The sequence below is a fragment of the Olea europaea genome, chromosome 15, assembly GCF_002742605.1.
Source record: "Olea europaea var. sylvestris chromosome 15, O_europaea_v1, whole genome shotgun sequence".
In the NCBI taxonomy this organism is placed as follows: Eukaryota; Viridiplantae; Streptophyta; class Magnoliopsida; order Lamiales; family Oleaceae; genus Olea; species Olea europaea.
The window spans coordinates 7,345,867-7,362,709 of NC_036251.1; the positions used below are offsets into that span (position 1 = coordinate 7,345,867).

Here is a 16,843-nt window from a genome sequence, read left to right on the forward strand (position 1 = left end):
ACTTTTATGATTGTCTTTTTTGCTGAATTTTTCAATCTCGTATGGCATTTAGAGTAAATTAAATGGAAAAAGTAATCTGTGGAGTTCACATAGCACTCGTGCACTTACTTTTGGACTCATATTGCTATAAAAGTAATCAAAATAATATACTAACTTCAAACTAAGTTTTATTCTAAATAACTTGGGGTCAATCACGCTAATCCTTCTTCACCATTTGTTCAATGTATCTAACTTCTTATAAAAAGGGTAAAGAGGCAATACTGTAGATGCAACAGTAAAATAATCCAATTTTACCATACCTAATGTCATTTTTTTTTATTTTTACATTTTGTGAAGAATTTTGTTTATGGTGATTGGGAAATATTTTTCCACACACGCATCATGTCATCATGATTAAAAAAATAATAATAATTTTAGTATATATAAACTACAAAAAGAAAAAAAAAGCCTTTCCGCACATGAAAAAAGAAAAAGAAAAAAAAACCTATCGTATATGCTGCCTACCTACCGTATTTGCACATACTGTATTTGTAGCTTATGTTTATGAATCAATTGTAATGCATCATAATATGCTCACAAGACTCTTGAATAATGCAATAAATCTTCAAATTCAGTATTTTTTTCCTTTTAAGCATCTACAATTTTCACACTAATAAAAATACAAAAAAGACAACATTCGTGTAACGCACGTGACAAGAACTAGTCTCAAAGAAACTTGACCATTACTAAGTTTTCAATTATTTTCAATATTGCCAACCCTGTATCGATTTCTTGTCAAATTAAAGCTCAAAAATAAAATAATATGAGAGAATAACTTGTTGAAACATTCAACTTATGTGTACATTTAATTTAAAAATTCAACCTTATTTTGAATAATTCACTGGCGTAATATAAAATTCCAATGAAACAACAACAATAATAAATTAAGACTCAAACATCATTAAATTAAAATAAGTGAAAAGTCCAAAATTGGTTCTAATAAATGCTCTTACCAAGCATGTTCCTATTGTCCAAATCAAACAACCAAATGAGCATGTTGTCCACATTAGATAGCCATGATAAATCACAGTAAATAGCAGCCATTCAGATTGCCATTCATAGTAACTCTTAGAGAAGATAATCTCATGGTTTTAAATAGAAAATACAATTGCAACGTTGTCATTAAATTAGAAATCTACCATTCACAACTACATGCTTGATTAAATAGACAATCTAGAAATTCAAGAATAAAACTAAGAATTTTGGGGTGCCTTTTTTCAACATGTTCCCTGCATTTCACCTCTGAACTAGTGTAGATAAACGTTTGCATGCTTCAAATAACTGCAATAGGATCACGTGAAATGAAACAGCACCATGATGTTGATGTCCATGATCTAATATCACCCATTTCCTTCCAAAAAATGCAGCCACCAGTGCGTTCACGGTGAGTGTAAAATCTAAGGACCGATGATCCTATTCAGATTTCAAGGCTTGTTTTTGTTCGTTGGCTGAATTTTTCATCCACCCATCAGTCGAATTGTGGTTCATCCATGACACATGATTAATACAGGAAATCCAATGAAACAACAACATTGCATCCTAAGGTAAAAAGATTTATTTTTACCAGTAATATGGTTGATTATTTTTGCCTTCGACTTACCTGCTTTTGACAATTAATTTCAACCAAACCTGTGCTCGGGCTAAATCAAACCCGGATGGCCGAATCAACTGGTCAGATTTCAAGAATTATTGGTTTAGTCCGTTGGCTCAATATGTATACCTTAGGATGGTATTGGATAAGTACAATAGAGATGTGTGCAAATATACCTGACCAGCTATAATCACGACCTTGTGCCATCTTCGTCGGGCAAATGACGATGGTAGTACGGCTGCACATGACCTAGAGGACGAGATAAAAATTATTAATTGCTTAAATAAATATAACGAACTCTTTTTTTTTTTTTTTTTTATATTATTTTTAAATTAAAATAAGCTTGAGGTGCTACCAAAACTTTTCTCTATCTAATTTAAGCGAAAATATATCGAAAATACTCGATTTGAAATTATTAATTTAAAATTTAACATAACACATCGAATGCTTGAACAATATAATTTTAACTCAAATGCACAATCAATTAAAAGGGGAATGGACCACAATACCTTCGATTTGTATGAAGTGGACTCCAAGCAACCTCTCCATCGAAGTTTCCTCTGAACGCCCTTCCTTTTAGATGAATTAAGATCCAATATGCTCATGCTCACATAATTTTGTGACTCGTTACAATCAGAGGCTGAACAAATAACATGCTGCAAAATGGCTTTGCTTCCGTATGTGTTCTGCTTGTAATTTTATCCATTCCATTATAGCATGTGATCACTCTTCATCATCTGCAACGAGATCTGCTAGCTTCAAGAAAGCCTCGCACATATTGTCATATCTTAACTGTCCCGAAGTACTTCCTAACCCAACATAATTGACTTTGACCCTCGTGTGTGCTCTTTTGACATCTCTCCGCCATCTCCGTAATATATACCTATTAGGCATTTCAGTGATGCAATTGCGAACCAAAACTATGATCGCATGCCAACAAATGATTCCTCGGAACTCTAATAAGTGGCAACTACAAGTGAATTCGCAAGGATCTCTCCAAAATGAGACACAATATGTTCTGCTCTTCTGATGCTCATGAACCTCATAGTTCGTCCAAAAACATTCCTCCTTCTCAGAAATTAGATCACAGTAAACCTTCCCAGTGAACTCATTTTGTACTTCTTTGAACTTCGAAATTGTGTAAATTGATTGAAACTGTTTCTCTATTTCGAAAGTAGTTGCATATGGTACCATTTGAGAAAATGACTTGAAATCAGCCTGAAACTCTTTCTCAACCTTATTCCTCAGTGCTCTCTCATACTGTTCAACGAACTGCTTCAACAAAGTCTTTGAATGCACGTATCGATCAAAAAAATGCATTCATACTCTCACTTCGTTGTGTTGTGGACATCCCTGCCTAGAAAGTGATCTTCAAAAAACAAGAAGCCCAACGACTTCTGTTATTGTACAGGCCCAACAACCAATCATTCTCATGTAAGTCATACATATCGAGCATCACCCTCCAACCGTGCTTGAATTCTTCAACGAACTGTGATTCATATACCAGCTCGTGTATAGCATAAAATATGGCGCCCTTATGCACATGGTACCTAAAATTTTCTGGCAGCTTCTTAAAAATATGTCACAAACATCATCTATATTTTGTATTTGGAAATACAATCTCAATTGCATTTTACATTGCCCGATCTTGATCAGTCATTATTCCACTGGGGGCTTCACCATGCATGCACTCGAGCCATGTCTCGAACAACCACACAAAACTGCCTGTGTCTTCGTTCGATAATAGTCCACAACCAAGCAGAGTCGATTGTCCGTGATGATTTACGCCAACAAAAGGGACGAAGGGCATGTCATATTTATTAGTGAAATACGTAGTATCAAAAGTGACGATATCACCAAACTCTTTGTAAGATTGCCTACATTTATTATCTGCCCAAAATACATTCCTCAATTGTGACTCGTCACCTAAGTCCATACTGAAATAAAATCCTAAGCAACGTGCTTGCATCTTTGAAAAGTACCCTTGTATTGTGATCGCTTCTCCGTCACCGAGTCATAGTCGTCTCACTTGATCTATATAGTTCCGACAGTCCTTTTCCATGAATGTTATGTTCTCATATCCACCTGCTGCCACAACTATGGAGTTAAAACTCTTGTGCAAGGGGATTCCTGCCATATCATTTAATTCGAGATTTTGCTTCGCACTTGTAGTCAATTTTCGATTGCATCGATACATTAGAAGGACTTGTCCTATGATTATGCTCTAGGAACACTTTGTTAATTCTCCAAATTCTAAGACCATCTAATGATGCAGATATTCTTGCTTTACAATCCGTCTGACTGGTTGGTTGTGGCTTCAGAGAACCCCCTGTAGCATAAATTCTCCAACCTTCACGACTATATGCGAACGTCACATATCTCATAACTCCATCTTTTCCCTTTTTTGAATTTCGTTACCTCACTGGAAAATCCACCGCGTAAGCATGTCGTTTAAAGAAGTCCAACATTTCTTCTTCACTATTAAACATCATACTTACCTCAGGCTTAGTCGCAACATCTCCTTCTAATTTTTCGTTGTCCAATGTGTTCAAATTTGCGACCATGTTCTCATCATCATATTCTACAACGACATCAATATTTTCATCTTCTATAATCTCTTTTCCTGCAACAAATGCTGTGATTTTATTAGAAGTTGTAAATCACATGTAACTAAAATCACATGTTTACCGCTAACGGTAATTAACATGCTTGCGATGAGTAAAATTTAATGGCACCAAAAAATATAGCCCAGCCAATAAAAATAGCTCAGCCAAATTCGTAAAATAGCTCCCCCAATCACTGTTATGTTCACATAATCATTTCACCTCTGAGCAAAGTATATCCACAATACCAAAAATGCACTCAGCCAAATGATAATTGATCATACGACCGAGGACAAGATTTAAGTAATCTGGATCCAAGAAGAAAGTCAGACGATCAAGAACAAGATCTATGTGCCAATGTGTAGTAGGTATAGACGGCCAAAATACCACTAATAACTTTTCACCAATTGGGTCCGGATGTACAGTGACCTTGGTTTCTTCCAGATTTTGATACTATAGTAACATTTGTTGCTCGTAAACAGAATACGTAATTATTGAGTCCATAATTAATCCAATGTCCAAGTGGCCACATGCTAGCTAATACCTAACTAATTCTAAAATCCCCTTTCACTACCCCTGCAGATCATATACTCCTCTAGTGTTAAGAAAAGGGCACACAGGCAAGAAATGAAGACTCTACCTAAGAAGCAAAATGTTGTTGTCCATAATCTAATAATTGGTCGACCAATGTAAGAGCTAACACATTTAAAACAAAGAAGCAAATTACCTTTGTCCATCATCTATTTCCACCTTCGGATTCAGTTGCCTGCGTCGTTCTTGGGTAGAAGGATGTTCTGGAATAGATGAGCCTGTGCTTGATTTCCTGGTCGTGGGCCCTGAAATTCGGAGATGAAGAGGTGCAGGAAGAACGACGGGAAGAACAACAGGTTTCTCGTCTTGCATTCTGGTTTGAGGGGAAAAAGGAAAATGATTAGGGGAGAAAATGATACGGGTTCATTTTATGGTGGCAGACGAATGGTCTGGTTTTGGGTTGAAAATCGAAGGAAATAAAAAAAAAAAAAAAAAAAAAAAAAAAAAAGAGGAGGGAAATGGAAAAAAAAAAAAAAAAAAAAAAAAAGGTAGGATATGTGGGATATGTGCGCCAGGTCAGCAAATTTGAAATCCTATAAGTTTTCTGTCCAACTTTCCTGTACACATAGAATTATCCTTTGTTTGATGAGTCCCGTATATTCTTAATGCTGCTAATGAATTAATTAACCTCGAAATTTCGTGTCCATACCAACAGAGAAAAGAAATAAGGTTAGTTGAAGATGAATTCTCGCTTTACAAGGGAGACATTTAGATAAAATTTTAGATAAAAGGTGGCAATCTCGAAAATAGTGTGTCACATTGACTTGGTATTTTAGAATCACATTCATCGTTTTTCTATATTTATTCGATGAGTCCCATATATTCTTAATACTGCTAATGAATTAATTAAACTCGAAATTTTGTGCACATACCACATATTAGTTATGAATAATACAATGTAGATTTGTGTTTTATACAGAGAGGGAGAGTTATCGTATTGGACTTAACTGTTTTGTTAACAATTTAGCCTAATAAATGTACAGATGAACTGGTTGACTAATGAAAATATGGATGAAAAATTCATTCATTTGAATGAAAACCACATATTTTTCAAAAGTTGAGGACAAAGTAGCTAGAAAAAAAGGTTGGGAATGAAAATGAAAATAAAACTAAAGATTGAGAAGCTTTATTGCTATTTATCATTGTCTTATTAAAATAATTTTCTATGAGTTTTGATGCATGAAAATGGCCACGTAGGCCCGGTTCTTGAGAGGGGCCAGAAAGGTTTTTTTTTTTTGGGGTTGATTTTCTATTACACAAAATATTAGGATATGTACTTTTTATTTTATACTAATCTATCGCCCGTGCATGCACGGGCATGATTATTTTGAATGTCATATTAGCATTTTTAATGTTAATATGAGTTTAATGTCTAAAGAATAAGTGAATCAATTAGTTATAAAAATAATCATTTGAGGTAAGTTTTTTGTGATATTAATTTTGAAATTGAATTATTCAATATGGTAATGACAAAAATGAACTCTTCAGCTTTGTGCAAAGAAAAACAGTAATTTCCACAAGTAAAAAAAATTGAAATAATTTTAAATCAAACAAATTTATATTGAAAAATTTTTGAATAAAAAAAATTCTCCTTTGAAGGAGAGAAAAGAAATAATTGAAAAAATTAAACTCAATCATTAAGAGAAATTTTTTTAAAAATTAAATAGAAAACAAATTATCTATAATACGAACAAAAAAATTTTAAAAAAATAATTAGTAATTTCCACTAGTAGAAAAATTAATATAATTTTACATTGAACAAATTTATATTGACAAAACTTTTAATGGAAAAAAATTTGTCCTTTGAAGGAGAGAAAAGCAATAATTGAAAAAAATTAAGTTCAATAAGAAAAGAATTTTAAAAAATTTAAATAGAAAAAAATTATCAATAATTTAAACAAAAAATTAAAAAAATAAAATAAAATAAAATTTCCATCCAATGAAAAGAGGGACAATTTTTCTGTGGATGGAGAGTATTTTTTTCCTTATTTTTCATTTAAATTTATTTTGTTCATATTATAAATTTTTTTTTTACTTTTGGATTTAAAATTCTTTTTAACTCTTTCCTCTTTATAATAAAATTTATTTTTTTTCAATTTTAATTAAATAATATTAATATATTTTTTGTTTCATTTTTGTAACTTTAATTTGTTTATTTTTTTAATTACATAATATATTTTTAAGTTTATTTTGTTCATATTAAAAATTTGTTTTTCTTTTTAATTCTTTTCTCTTTATAGGTTGGACACATTTTTTCTCCTAAAAGGAACCACAAATGGGTGATGCAAGCGTCTTTGAACTACTCAACAAATTAACAATCTTTTTTACAAATGCAAATAATAACATAATTGTAAACACTACTAATTGGATAAAAAAGACTCCAAATATATTCAAAGCAAAACTCTTGTAAGTCTCATTAAATATAAAAAACAATGATCGAAAAATTTAAGTTTTTCAAGTAGATAAGGGTAAAAAAGAAAGAGCTAGTTAACTTTTACACACTCGGCAAAAAAAAGAAAAACATATATTACATTAAACAAAGTCGAAGAAAATAAGAAATAAATCCATGAGAAAGCAAACATCCAAAAATAAAAAATAAAAATTTCATAGCCATATTCAAGAAAAAAATAAAACTCCAATTAGATTTTCATGTATATACAGAGACGAGAACATACCTCACATCTAGGTAGAGGAAGATGAACCAAGCTAAATTTTCATCTATACACAGAAATAAAAATTGCATACCTTAAATAAATCTTTAAAAACTACAAAAAAAAAAAAAATTGCAAGAACATACCTAAAGATAATCATCACAAATTCTACGATTTTCTTCCCTACGATTGAGATGATGACTGCGCAATTTTTTCCCACAGAGAGAAACAACAATTTGGAGAGTTTTTTTTTTTTTTAATTTTTTTTGCATACATGAAAGCTAGACATTTGGACAGAAAACGATTGAATTGAAGGAGGGAGAATGAATGACTTGAAAGAGTGATAAATGGTAGATTACTTTATATTTTTTTATAATATAATAAAAAATCAAACCACTTTGTCCAAACCCATTTCAAATCAGTTGAATGTGAAAATGCACGTGACAGAAATGAATAGTTCAGCTTTGTGTCAAAAAAAAAAAATCAGTAATTTTACTTTCACCAATAGAAAAAAATTGAAAAAATTTTAAATATAAAAAAAATTAATATTGAAAAAATTTTAAATAGAAAGATTATAATGATTTTTTATTAATATTTAATTTGAAAAAATTAAATATATCAAAATATTTACTTAAAAATGTTGAAGTTAATATATTTTTTTTTATCTATAAGTAGTTTTTACAACTATAGATTTTTCATTACTATTAAATAATTTGAAGTCATTTTAAAAAAAAAAAAAAAAGTTGAACCCCAACCTTAAGGGCCCCACCGACTCTGCCCTGGACCATCGTGGAGGAGGTAAATCGCAGGATGTGCCTCCCAGGAGTCAGGGTGAAGAGCATATGGATAGGCCAAAGCTGTTAACCCATATGGTAACTCCCGCTTGCAACAAAGTCAATTCCACCTAGCGGGGAATCGAACTCTACACACTGCCGCGCTGAGCCCTATCCGCCCTCCCCTTTGCCACTGGGAGATATGCCCTGGGGCGCGAAGTGATTTTTTTACTTATAAGTTACATTATCTAGAATATAAAAAGTTACTTATAAGTAAAAAATCACTTCAAGTTATTTAGAATGCAATAAAAAAATTATAATTGTAAAAGCTACTTGTGGATAAAAAAAAATATTGACTTCAACATTTTTAAGTAAATATTTCGATACATTTAATTTTTTCAAATTAAATATTAATAAAAATAATTACTATAAATAATTTTTTTTTTAAATTTAGAAACTCCATGCATGAAGTGTGATTAAATATTAATAAAAAGATTACATTATTTAGAATGTAAAAAGTTATTTCTAAATAAAAAAAATCATTTATAGTTACTTAAAAGTAATAAAAAACTTATATATTTGTAAAAGTCACTTATAGATAAAAAAAAAAAATATTAATTTTAACATTTTAAAGTAAATATTTATTTATATTTAATTTTTTTAAATTAAATATTTATTAATAAAAAATTTACTATAAATAAGGGGAGAAAAAAATCTCCACTACATGCACAGAGTGTTATCATTCGTGCGTTCTTTCCTTTTGAAAGGAGAGACTATCTCTCAGTAGATGGAGAAATTTTCTTCATCCACGGAGAGTTTTTTTTTTTTTTTAGGGATAATTTTGTTGATATTATATTTCGATATAAAATTCTTTTCAATTCTTTTATGGTAATTTAATTTTTTCAATTTTAATTAATTAAATAATTTTTTATTTTTTATGGAGGAATAATTTTGTTGATATTATATTTTGATATCAAATTCTTTTTTATTCTTTTATGCTAAAATTTAATTGTTTCAATTTTAATTAATTAAATAATATATATATGTTATTTATTTAATTTTTGTAACTTTATTTAATTTTATCTATTTAATTTAGTTTAATAAAATAATCTTTATACATTCTTTATGGTAGAAATACATTCGTTAAATTTGAATTAAATAATATTTATTTTTTTAAAATCAGTTTAATTTAATTTAAAAACTTTATAATAAATTTGTTCTACTTTCATCTGCAATTTCTTTTTTAAATAATTTTTATATTTAATTTCGTTTCTTTATTATATAATATATAGTACTGACTTTAATAAAGTGTAGTAGTGTGTGAAATGGAGAAATCAGTGAAACAGCGTATGAAAATAGTGAGATGATGTGTGATCAGAATGTTACAGTGTGATTGAATAGAATAATTTACTGTTACCAAACCAATTTCATGTGAAAACGTATGTGACAAAAATGAACAACAAACCTCACATTATCTCTTTTAAGATAAGGAGGGATATAGCCCCTGTTTGAAAATTATTATTTCAAAACTCTTTTTTCAATATACTTATTTTTAATCACATTGACATAACAAAATATTCTAAATGTAAATTCAAAATTTTTCCTTATTTTTCAACTACATATTATATTAAAAATCACTATTCAAAACATTATATTTTACAAATAACGATTGTCAAATTCGGGCATACATAAAAAGTTATTTATATTCACAGCCAAATACGGGTTACTTTTTAAAAATTTAGCTTTCAAAAATTTTAATTTTATGACATACATATTAAAATATAAGTAAATTTTCTAAATTTAGCAAAACATGCAAAGTGTTGCTAGTCGATTAGGAGGCTTCTATATATAAGTCATAATTCTTGAGGCGTTATAATTAAAAAAAAAAAAAAGAAAAAAAAGAAGAAGGTTGAATCCAAATTTTGAGGGTCCCCACCGTTTCGCCTCTAAAGTTTTGTGAGAGGTAAATCGCGAGATGTACCCTAACAAGTCAAGAAACAAGAGCTGTCTGTACACTGCGCCTACAAGGAGTCCAATTCCATGTTTCAGTCTTGAGACGTTATATATATATCTACTAATATATCCACAAAATAGATGCGAGCTCTGTATGGGGTCCTGACCATCTATCTTTATCCATAATAAAAATAAACTATTATCTGTTCATTTCGTCCATGTTTAGTAGAGATTAAAATTCAAATTTGCCCCCCAGGGCATATCCCAACTGTCAAAGATAAAGGTGCTTCAAGGCTGGCAGATCAGAGGTCGTGAGTTTGATTTCTGGAAGGCTCTTGGAAGACAGATATTCTCCTGGAAGGCAGGAGCTCTACTGGAAGGCAATGTGCAAAGATGTGAAACGACTTGCTTGGCACTTTGACAGATCAGTTGGGGGCTCTTGAGCACTGGTCAATTTGGGGCACAACCTGCGGTTTAACCGATCTGCAGCTTAAGGGGCCAAGGTGTAAATTCCAGGATTTAGTCACTGTAAGGTGGATATCTGGATATCAAAAAAAGAATAAATAAATAAAATTCGAATTTTAATTTAAGTTAAAATCAAAAATTAATTTTAATAACATATTTTATAGGACTATAATTTTTCAACTACAACTTCATCAACTTTTATCAAAATTTACTAAAAAATCTAATTTTAATCCTCACCAAATAGACTAATTCTATTTATTATTACAAAGAGCTTGCTCTCATTATCCTCATTAATTTCCTTCTTGTTTTATATTCGACTTTAAACATATTTGATTACCTAATTCAATTTATGCACACCCACATAAAAATAAAACGAGTTTAACAAAAAAAAAACGTTACAACAAAATACAAATTCGCCAATCTAAGCATAATGCCATAGGTTAGTTACACCGAGGGTCACTGAACTTTAATCCGAGTTGCAATAGGGTCACTGAACTCCAATTTGAAACAATCAAGCTGCTAAATTTTAATTCGAACACACTCAACCCACTTGGTTAGATCCTAATAACTTGCTTACTAGAACTTGTTGATGACAGAGGTCGTTTGGTACGCATTAAAATCTAATTTTAATCTAGGTCGAAGTTAAACAATCAATATTAACCACATTTTTCATAGGTCCCATAACTTTTCAACTATTCATTTCAAAAATTTCTATCATAATCTACTAAAAAATTTAATTTTAATCCCCACCAAATACCCTAATGCCAACATGTACATCCTAGGCAGATTATTATAATAACACTGGAAGTCATCAAGCTTTCACTTAAGTTGCATTTAAGTAATGGAAATTTCACACTAGTTGCAATGTTGATAACTATGATAGAATTTCTTAAATCTTTACCATATAAACATTTTTAGCCTTTGTTAATGTATATGCTACCAATGAAAAATATTGGATTTCAAAACTCAAAAAAAATAAGTTTTCAAATTTAATTGAAGGTAAAATAATGCGTTTATTTTTATTTTTTATTTGAGAGAGAGAGAGAGAGAGAGAGAGAGAGAGAGATCAAATAATCAAATATCACAAGGAAACTCCAACATGGATGTCAAATTGAAATATAAATCAAGCAAAACAAGGAAAATTCAACACAATTTTCTTCATAAAACCAAAATTCAGAAAAATTTGATGCAGTAAACAAGAATCATAAAATGATTTGAGAATATACGAGAATTCACTTTCAAACGACTATTCCCTAAATACACACATCGTGTTATTTCACAATTGAATCAACGGAAGTACAAGCCATCCATTCATTTTTCAAATTGAAAATCTTAAAAGAAGTTTATGGGATCATATGGGTGCTTGTCCCCAAATACAGACTTCTAGATACAATTATACAAACAAAGCTAGATACAAAATCTCATAATACCATAATCATTTTTGATACAGGCGATAATAAACAAAATCATCTTTAGCATGAAATTAAAGATGGACAATGTGCATCCTTGAAAGTAGCAAAGCACTGTTAACTTTTAAAGAAGCCGCCATAGTTGCTTTATAGCACGCACCCTTCCCTAATTGTTCCTGCCTATATGTGCATTTACTTTATCAAAAGGTTGAACCCCAACCTTAAGGGCCCCCACCGACCCTACCCTGGACCATCGTGGAGGAGGTAAATCACAGGATGTGCCTCCCACGAGTCAGGGTGGAGAGCACATTGATAGGCCAAGGCTGTTAACCCATATGGTAACTCCCGCTTGCAACAAAATCAATTCCACCTTGCGGGGAATCGAACTCTGCACACTGTTGCGCTGAGCCCTATCCGCCCTCCGCTTGCAACAAAGTCAATTACTTTATCAAATACATGTCTCATGGAGTATGTTTTTATAATAATTATCATGATATCAAGTGTTAATTTCACAAATGGTCATTGAAGTTTCTAGGAAATCTCAAATTGATCATTCAAGTTTTTTTTTTTTTGACTCATTTATTTGGTTAAAATTAATTAACTATATCATTGGTTAAAGTTTAGTGACTCAGTTGCATTTAAGTGAAAGTTTATTGACTCGACTGCAACTAAGGTGAAACTTCGGTGCTCTAAATTGAAGTTCAATGACCAATTGCAACTAGGACAGAAACTTAGGGACCTCCAGTGTAACTAATTCATATCTCCATGTACTCTATAACTATCTAATGAATTCATGAGCCTGAATTCTATTCAAATGTCATGTCCGTTCTACTCATTATTTAAGTAATCGTTCCATAATGTTATAAATTTGCACAAGTCATACCATACACATGTAATAATTAGGATAATAGTTGCAAAATCCCACAACGTTTACACGTAAAAATTAGGGTAATTGGCACAATATTCCATAACGTTTACATGTTTTGTGTGATATCCTTCTAACATTTTGTTTTGGCGTAAATCCTCCTAAATAATCCAAATGTGTGGAATACAATATTTTCGTCCCTTTTCTCTATAAATCCTTGTGAAATGACAACTTTACCCTCCTCTTCAAAAAAAAAAAAAAGAATTAATTACAGTAATAATCCCAAATCTTTCAAAAAGTGCAACCTTGCCAAAATTTATAAAATAATAAATTATAATTAGAAGAAAAAGAGCCTAACTTTCACTTTATGCAATAGCATTAATTGTGGGCCTCAATTTTAGGTGTCTTACTAGAGTATGATTTTACTGGGTTCGTTAGGTCCAAAGACCAATGTTGCTTGTTTGAACTTGGTAGATATTACTCTTGATTGATAGTCATTATTGTGTAAAAATAATATTTTCAATAATGATTTTTTGAAGAATGTATGATTAAAAAATGAGAAGAATTTTTTAATTTACGTACAAAATATTTTATTCCGTTAATATATTATTGAAAATAAGTATGAGAAATAAATTATTTTATTTTAAAGAGAGTTAAATGGAGGCATAATTTTTGAATGCATTTACACGACCAGGCGCGGAGCCAGCACCCGGCGAGGGAGCGCGGCCGAGCGTGCTGGCTCCGTCGAAATCTTCAGATCCATCAGGTAGTGCCAGTTGCAGATGTGCGGAGTCCGATTGTCGCTGGAAAAGGATGAAGACGAAGAGAAGAGGGCCAATTTTTTTTATTTTTTGTTTGGGCAGGGTTCAAATGTTGGGCCTCTTATAGTTAGCCCAATTGTTAAATGAAAATAACCCAATTTATCAAAGTTCAATTACCCAATAAAATTGAATCAAATGCCCAAATAACTCCCATTTCTCCCAAATCGTGGAACGGTGGAAGGCTGGAAGAAAACCCTTTTCCAATTTATTCAATTCTTCCTTCCCCGCTCGCCCCTACCAGCATGACGCTGCACACAAGTGACGAGACACGACGGTGTCGTAGACCGCCGGTTTCGTCCCTGCCCTGTAGGCTGCAGTGTGAGACACTTCTTCCTTCGCCGACGTCGGTTCGCTTGATTTCTAATTGTTTGTCTAACTTGACTTTTGACTTCATTATGAAAATCTTACATCTTTTTGAGTTTTGGAGTAAAGATAGATATATTGTTGTGTTATCTGTTGATATACTAATTAATTATACAATAAGCCATAAAATATTGTATTATTAATAAATAGGGTGGATTAAAATTTAAAAGTACAAAATTTAATTAAAAATAAGATTACTGCAATTTGAGTTATCTTCATAATTTACTTCTGTTAATTATTATATTCCTCAAATATTGGATTGAGGGTGAGGGATATAATTACATAATTGAACAGAGCCAATATATTATGTGAGTGCTTACATTTTTTAAATGAAAATTTTCACTGGGTATGAATCGTATGATTGCCTGTTTGTATGTACTAAGTGCTAACTGCTAAATTGACAAATTTAATTTTATTGTATTGTAATTTGTAGGTGCTAACTGCTCAACACCATGTTTAACAGTTTAAGGGTATCAATTTGGCGTGAAATGAGAACAAAATCGTAGAATTCTTTGTCCACTTGGTGAGCAAGTTCTCTGGTTCACTGGTTGGAGACTTGGAGCCCATATTAATGCTAAGGGATTCCTTCCTCAAGTCAGTGATTTAAGTTGATTAGTTGATGTTAAATATGTTGAGATTTATTCATTTGGGAATTAAAAATTTGCAAATTGTGATTTATGAATTATGATAAGTAATTTACGTTTTATGAGTTATGATTATTGATTTGAGAATTTATGTTTACGAAATTATATTTGCATTCGTGATCTATGATAAGTAATTTATATTTTGATGAGGAATGATTATTGATTTGGAAATTTATGCCTACGAATTTATGTTGTGAATTGTGATTTATGATAAGTAATATTTTGTGAGTTATGATTATTGATTTGAGAATTTACGTTTAGGAAATTAGTCAAAGTGATAAAATTTAATTGACAAGATGTTGGCTGCTCAATTCAACCCATGTGTACTTGATTTTTTTTTTAATCAATTGTAATTGATCGTAATATTGGACTATTACGATCGTCGACGGTCAACGGTCGTCAATCAACGATCAAAAGTCAATCTGCCCTGGCTAGACTTGGATCTTAGATTCGCCACTGTACACGACCTGCAATTATTGAGGACTTTTGCGGTATAATTAGTTGAAAGACCTATGGTCTTGAGACTTGTGAAAATTTTGAGATGTTTTCTTCATCTTTGTCAAGCATATCTATCTTCCTGTATGTATTTTCTTTTTTACCCACTCCAAGTTCTCCAATACTAGCAGGCTCTACCCTTAGATCGACTTTGAAATTTTGGGGGCCTCAAACAAATTTTAAAAATTACGGGCCCTATATATATGTGTGTTTAGAAATATATAAAATAATGTAAAATAATAATTTTTATTAAATAAAAATATTTCAAAGTTACAATAATAATAATCTAAAGCACTTTCAAATGTTAAGATTAAATTTATTTTTCTAGAATTTTGATAGAAAATCAATAATTATACTATTGCAATCAACCTATTTTAGAACATTTTTCAGTACACACAATGATCATTTCTACAATTTTTTTTTTTTTTTTTACATTGTTAACCAAAAGTAGGATTTTATCAACATCGTTTTTTTTTAACCAAAAGTAGGATTTTATCAACATCGACGTTGAGAATGTTCTCTTGACAAATGCAAATGTAACTGATAAATCAGTAATATTTTATATGCAATCCACATATTTGGAAAACAACCATCATTTTTATATTGTCTAAAACTTCAATTACCTTTTTGGTGTATTCTGGCAAATGGTTTCTAATAATTTGCATCTCATAAAAAAAAAAACCTTGTGCTTTTCGATATCAAACTCATTGTCATGGTTAAAATTTTCAAACTTATTACATCAACACTCAAAACAATTATTATATACAGTTTGCAATTTTTTTAATTGAACGTTTTCATATTTTTAAAATTGTTCAAACATTAAACTAGGTGGAGAAAGAGCTTAATCAACTATAAATAATAAATGCTAAAAGATTTTTAAGCATAATATTTTATATCCATCATTAACATTTTAATCAAAGTGTTGCTTTTTATGAATCATACATGAATTGTAGGTTCAACTTCCACTCGAGCAATACTGTCTTTAGGAGTACTCTTGCAAGATTCAAATTCAGCCCTTATTTGAGCCCCATTTTTTCAATCAAAATACATTCTTTATTAGTGATTTGACTTCATTTTAATCACATATTTTTAATAATAATATTACATGCAAATTCAAAAAAAAATCTTATTTTTTAACCACACATTTTTATCATAACACTATTTCAAAATACATTTTTTAAAAATAATGGGGCTCCTCAATTTCTCTATATGTTTCTAAAAATGAAATAAATTCTTACAAGTTACTACTAATAGTAGCATCAATAGACATTTCCTCGTTTTGGCACATTTTTCTTACTCTAGTATAATCATGCCAAACAAGAACTCAAAATTTATAATGTCATATGGTAAATTGTTTAGCATCTCTAAATATCTTAGTGTCATCACGTATTTCCACTAAGTGCTTTAATGCACTTTTCTTTTCTCTAACGACTAAAATCTTATTTCTTTAACACTTTCAACTTAGTGTTTTTAAGGTTTTTTTTGATAGTGGCTTAAATATAAATCTTTCACATTATCCAAAAATAAATAAATTTCATTGCTCTGCGGAAGATGAAAACAATATATATGCATTGTATAAT

The 16,843-nt window shown here is 30.7% G+C and overlaps 1 protein-coding gene and 1 long non-coding RNA gene across 3 annotated transcripts; one reads left to right on the top strand and one right to left on the bottom strand.

The window, feature by feature from the left end:
- Nucleotides 1–1,059: 1,059 nt before the first annotated feature.
- Nucleotides 1,060–5,191, bottom strand: LOC111410010. Of its 2 annotated transcripts, XM_023040163.1 has the most exons (4): nt 4,961–5,191; nt 1,807–1,879; nt 1,640–1,707; nt 1,060–1,487 (listed from the first exon to the last, which is right to left on the bottom strand). In XM_023040163.1, the coding sequence occupies exons 1-4, from the start codon at nt 5,134–5,136 to the stop codon at nt 1,457–1,459; spliced, it is 348 nt and encodes a 115-aa protein (XP_022895931.1). In that variant the 5' UTR covers nt 5,137–5,191; the 3' UTR covers nt 1,060–1,456. The 2 variants fall into 2 exon arrangements, 1 of the variants encoding a protein (XP_022895931.1); XR_002705599.1 differs by lacking the exons at nt 1,060–1,487; nt 1,640–1,707; nt 1,807–1,879 and adding an exon at nt 2,093–4,253.
- Nucleotides 5,192–13,895: 8,704 nt separating this feature from the next.
- Nucleotides 13,896–14,917, top strand: LOC111410011. Its single transcript, XR_002705600.1, has 2 exons — nt 13,896–14,079; nt 14,558–14,917. It is a non-coding gene; the product is annotated as an uncharacterized LOC111410011 (long non-coding RNA).
- Nucleotides 14,918–16,843: the final 1,926 nt, after the last annotated feature.

What these genes read in the sequence shown, in the direction of transcription:
- LOC111410010 (XM_023040163.1), bottom strand. Translation starts at nt 5,136, where the DNA reads ATGCAAGACGAGAAACCTGTTGTTCTTCCCGTCGTTCTTCCTGCACCT. An exon ending in GAAATAGATGATGGACAAAG is followed by an intron (nt 1,880 to 4,960) that starts GTAATTTGCTTC and finishes CTCGTCCTCTAG; the next exon opens with GTCATGTGCAGCCGTACTAC. An exon ending in TCGTGATTATAGCTGGTCAG is followed by an intron (nt 1,708 to 1,806) that starts GTATATTTGCAC and finishes AAATCTGACCAG; the next exon opens with TTGATTCGGCCATCCGGGTT.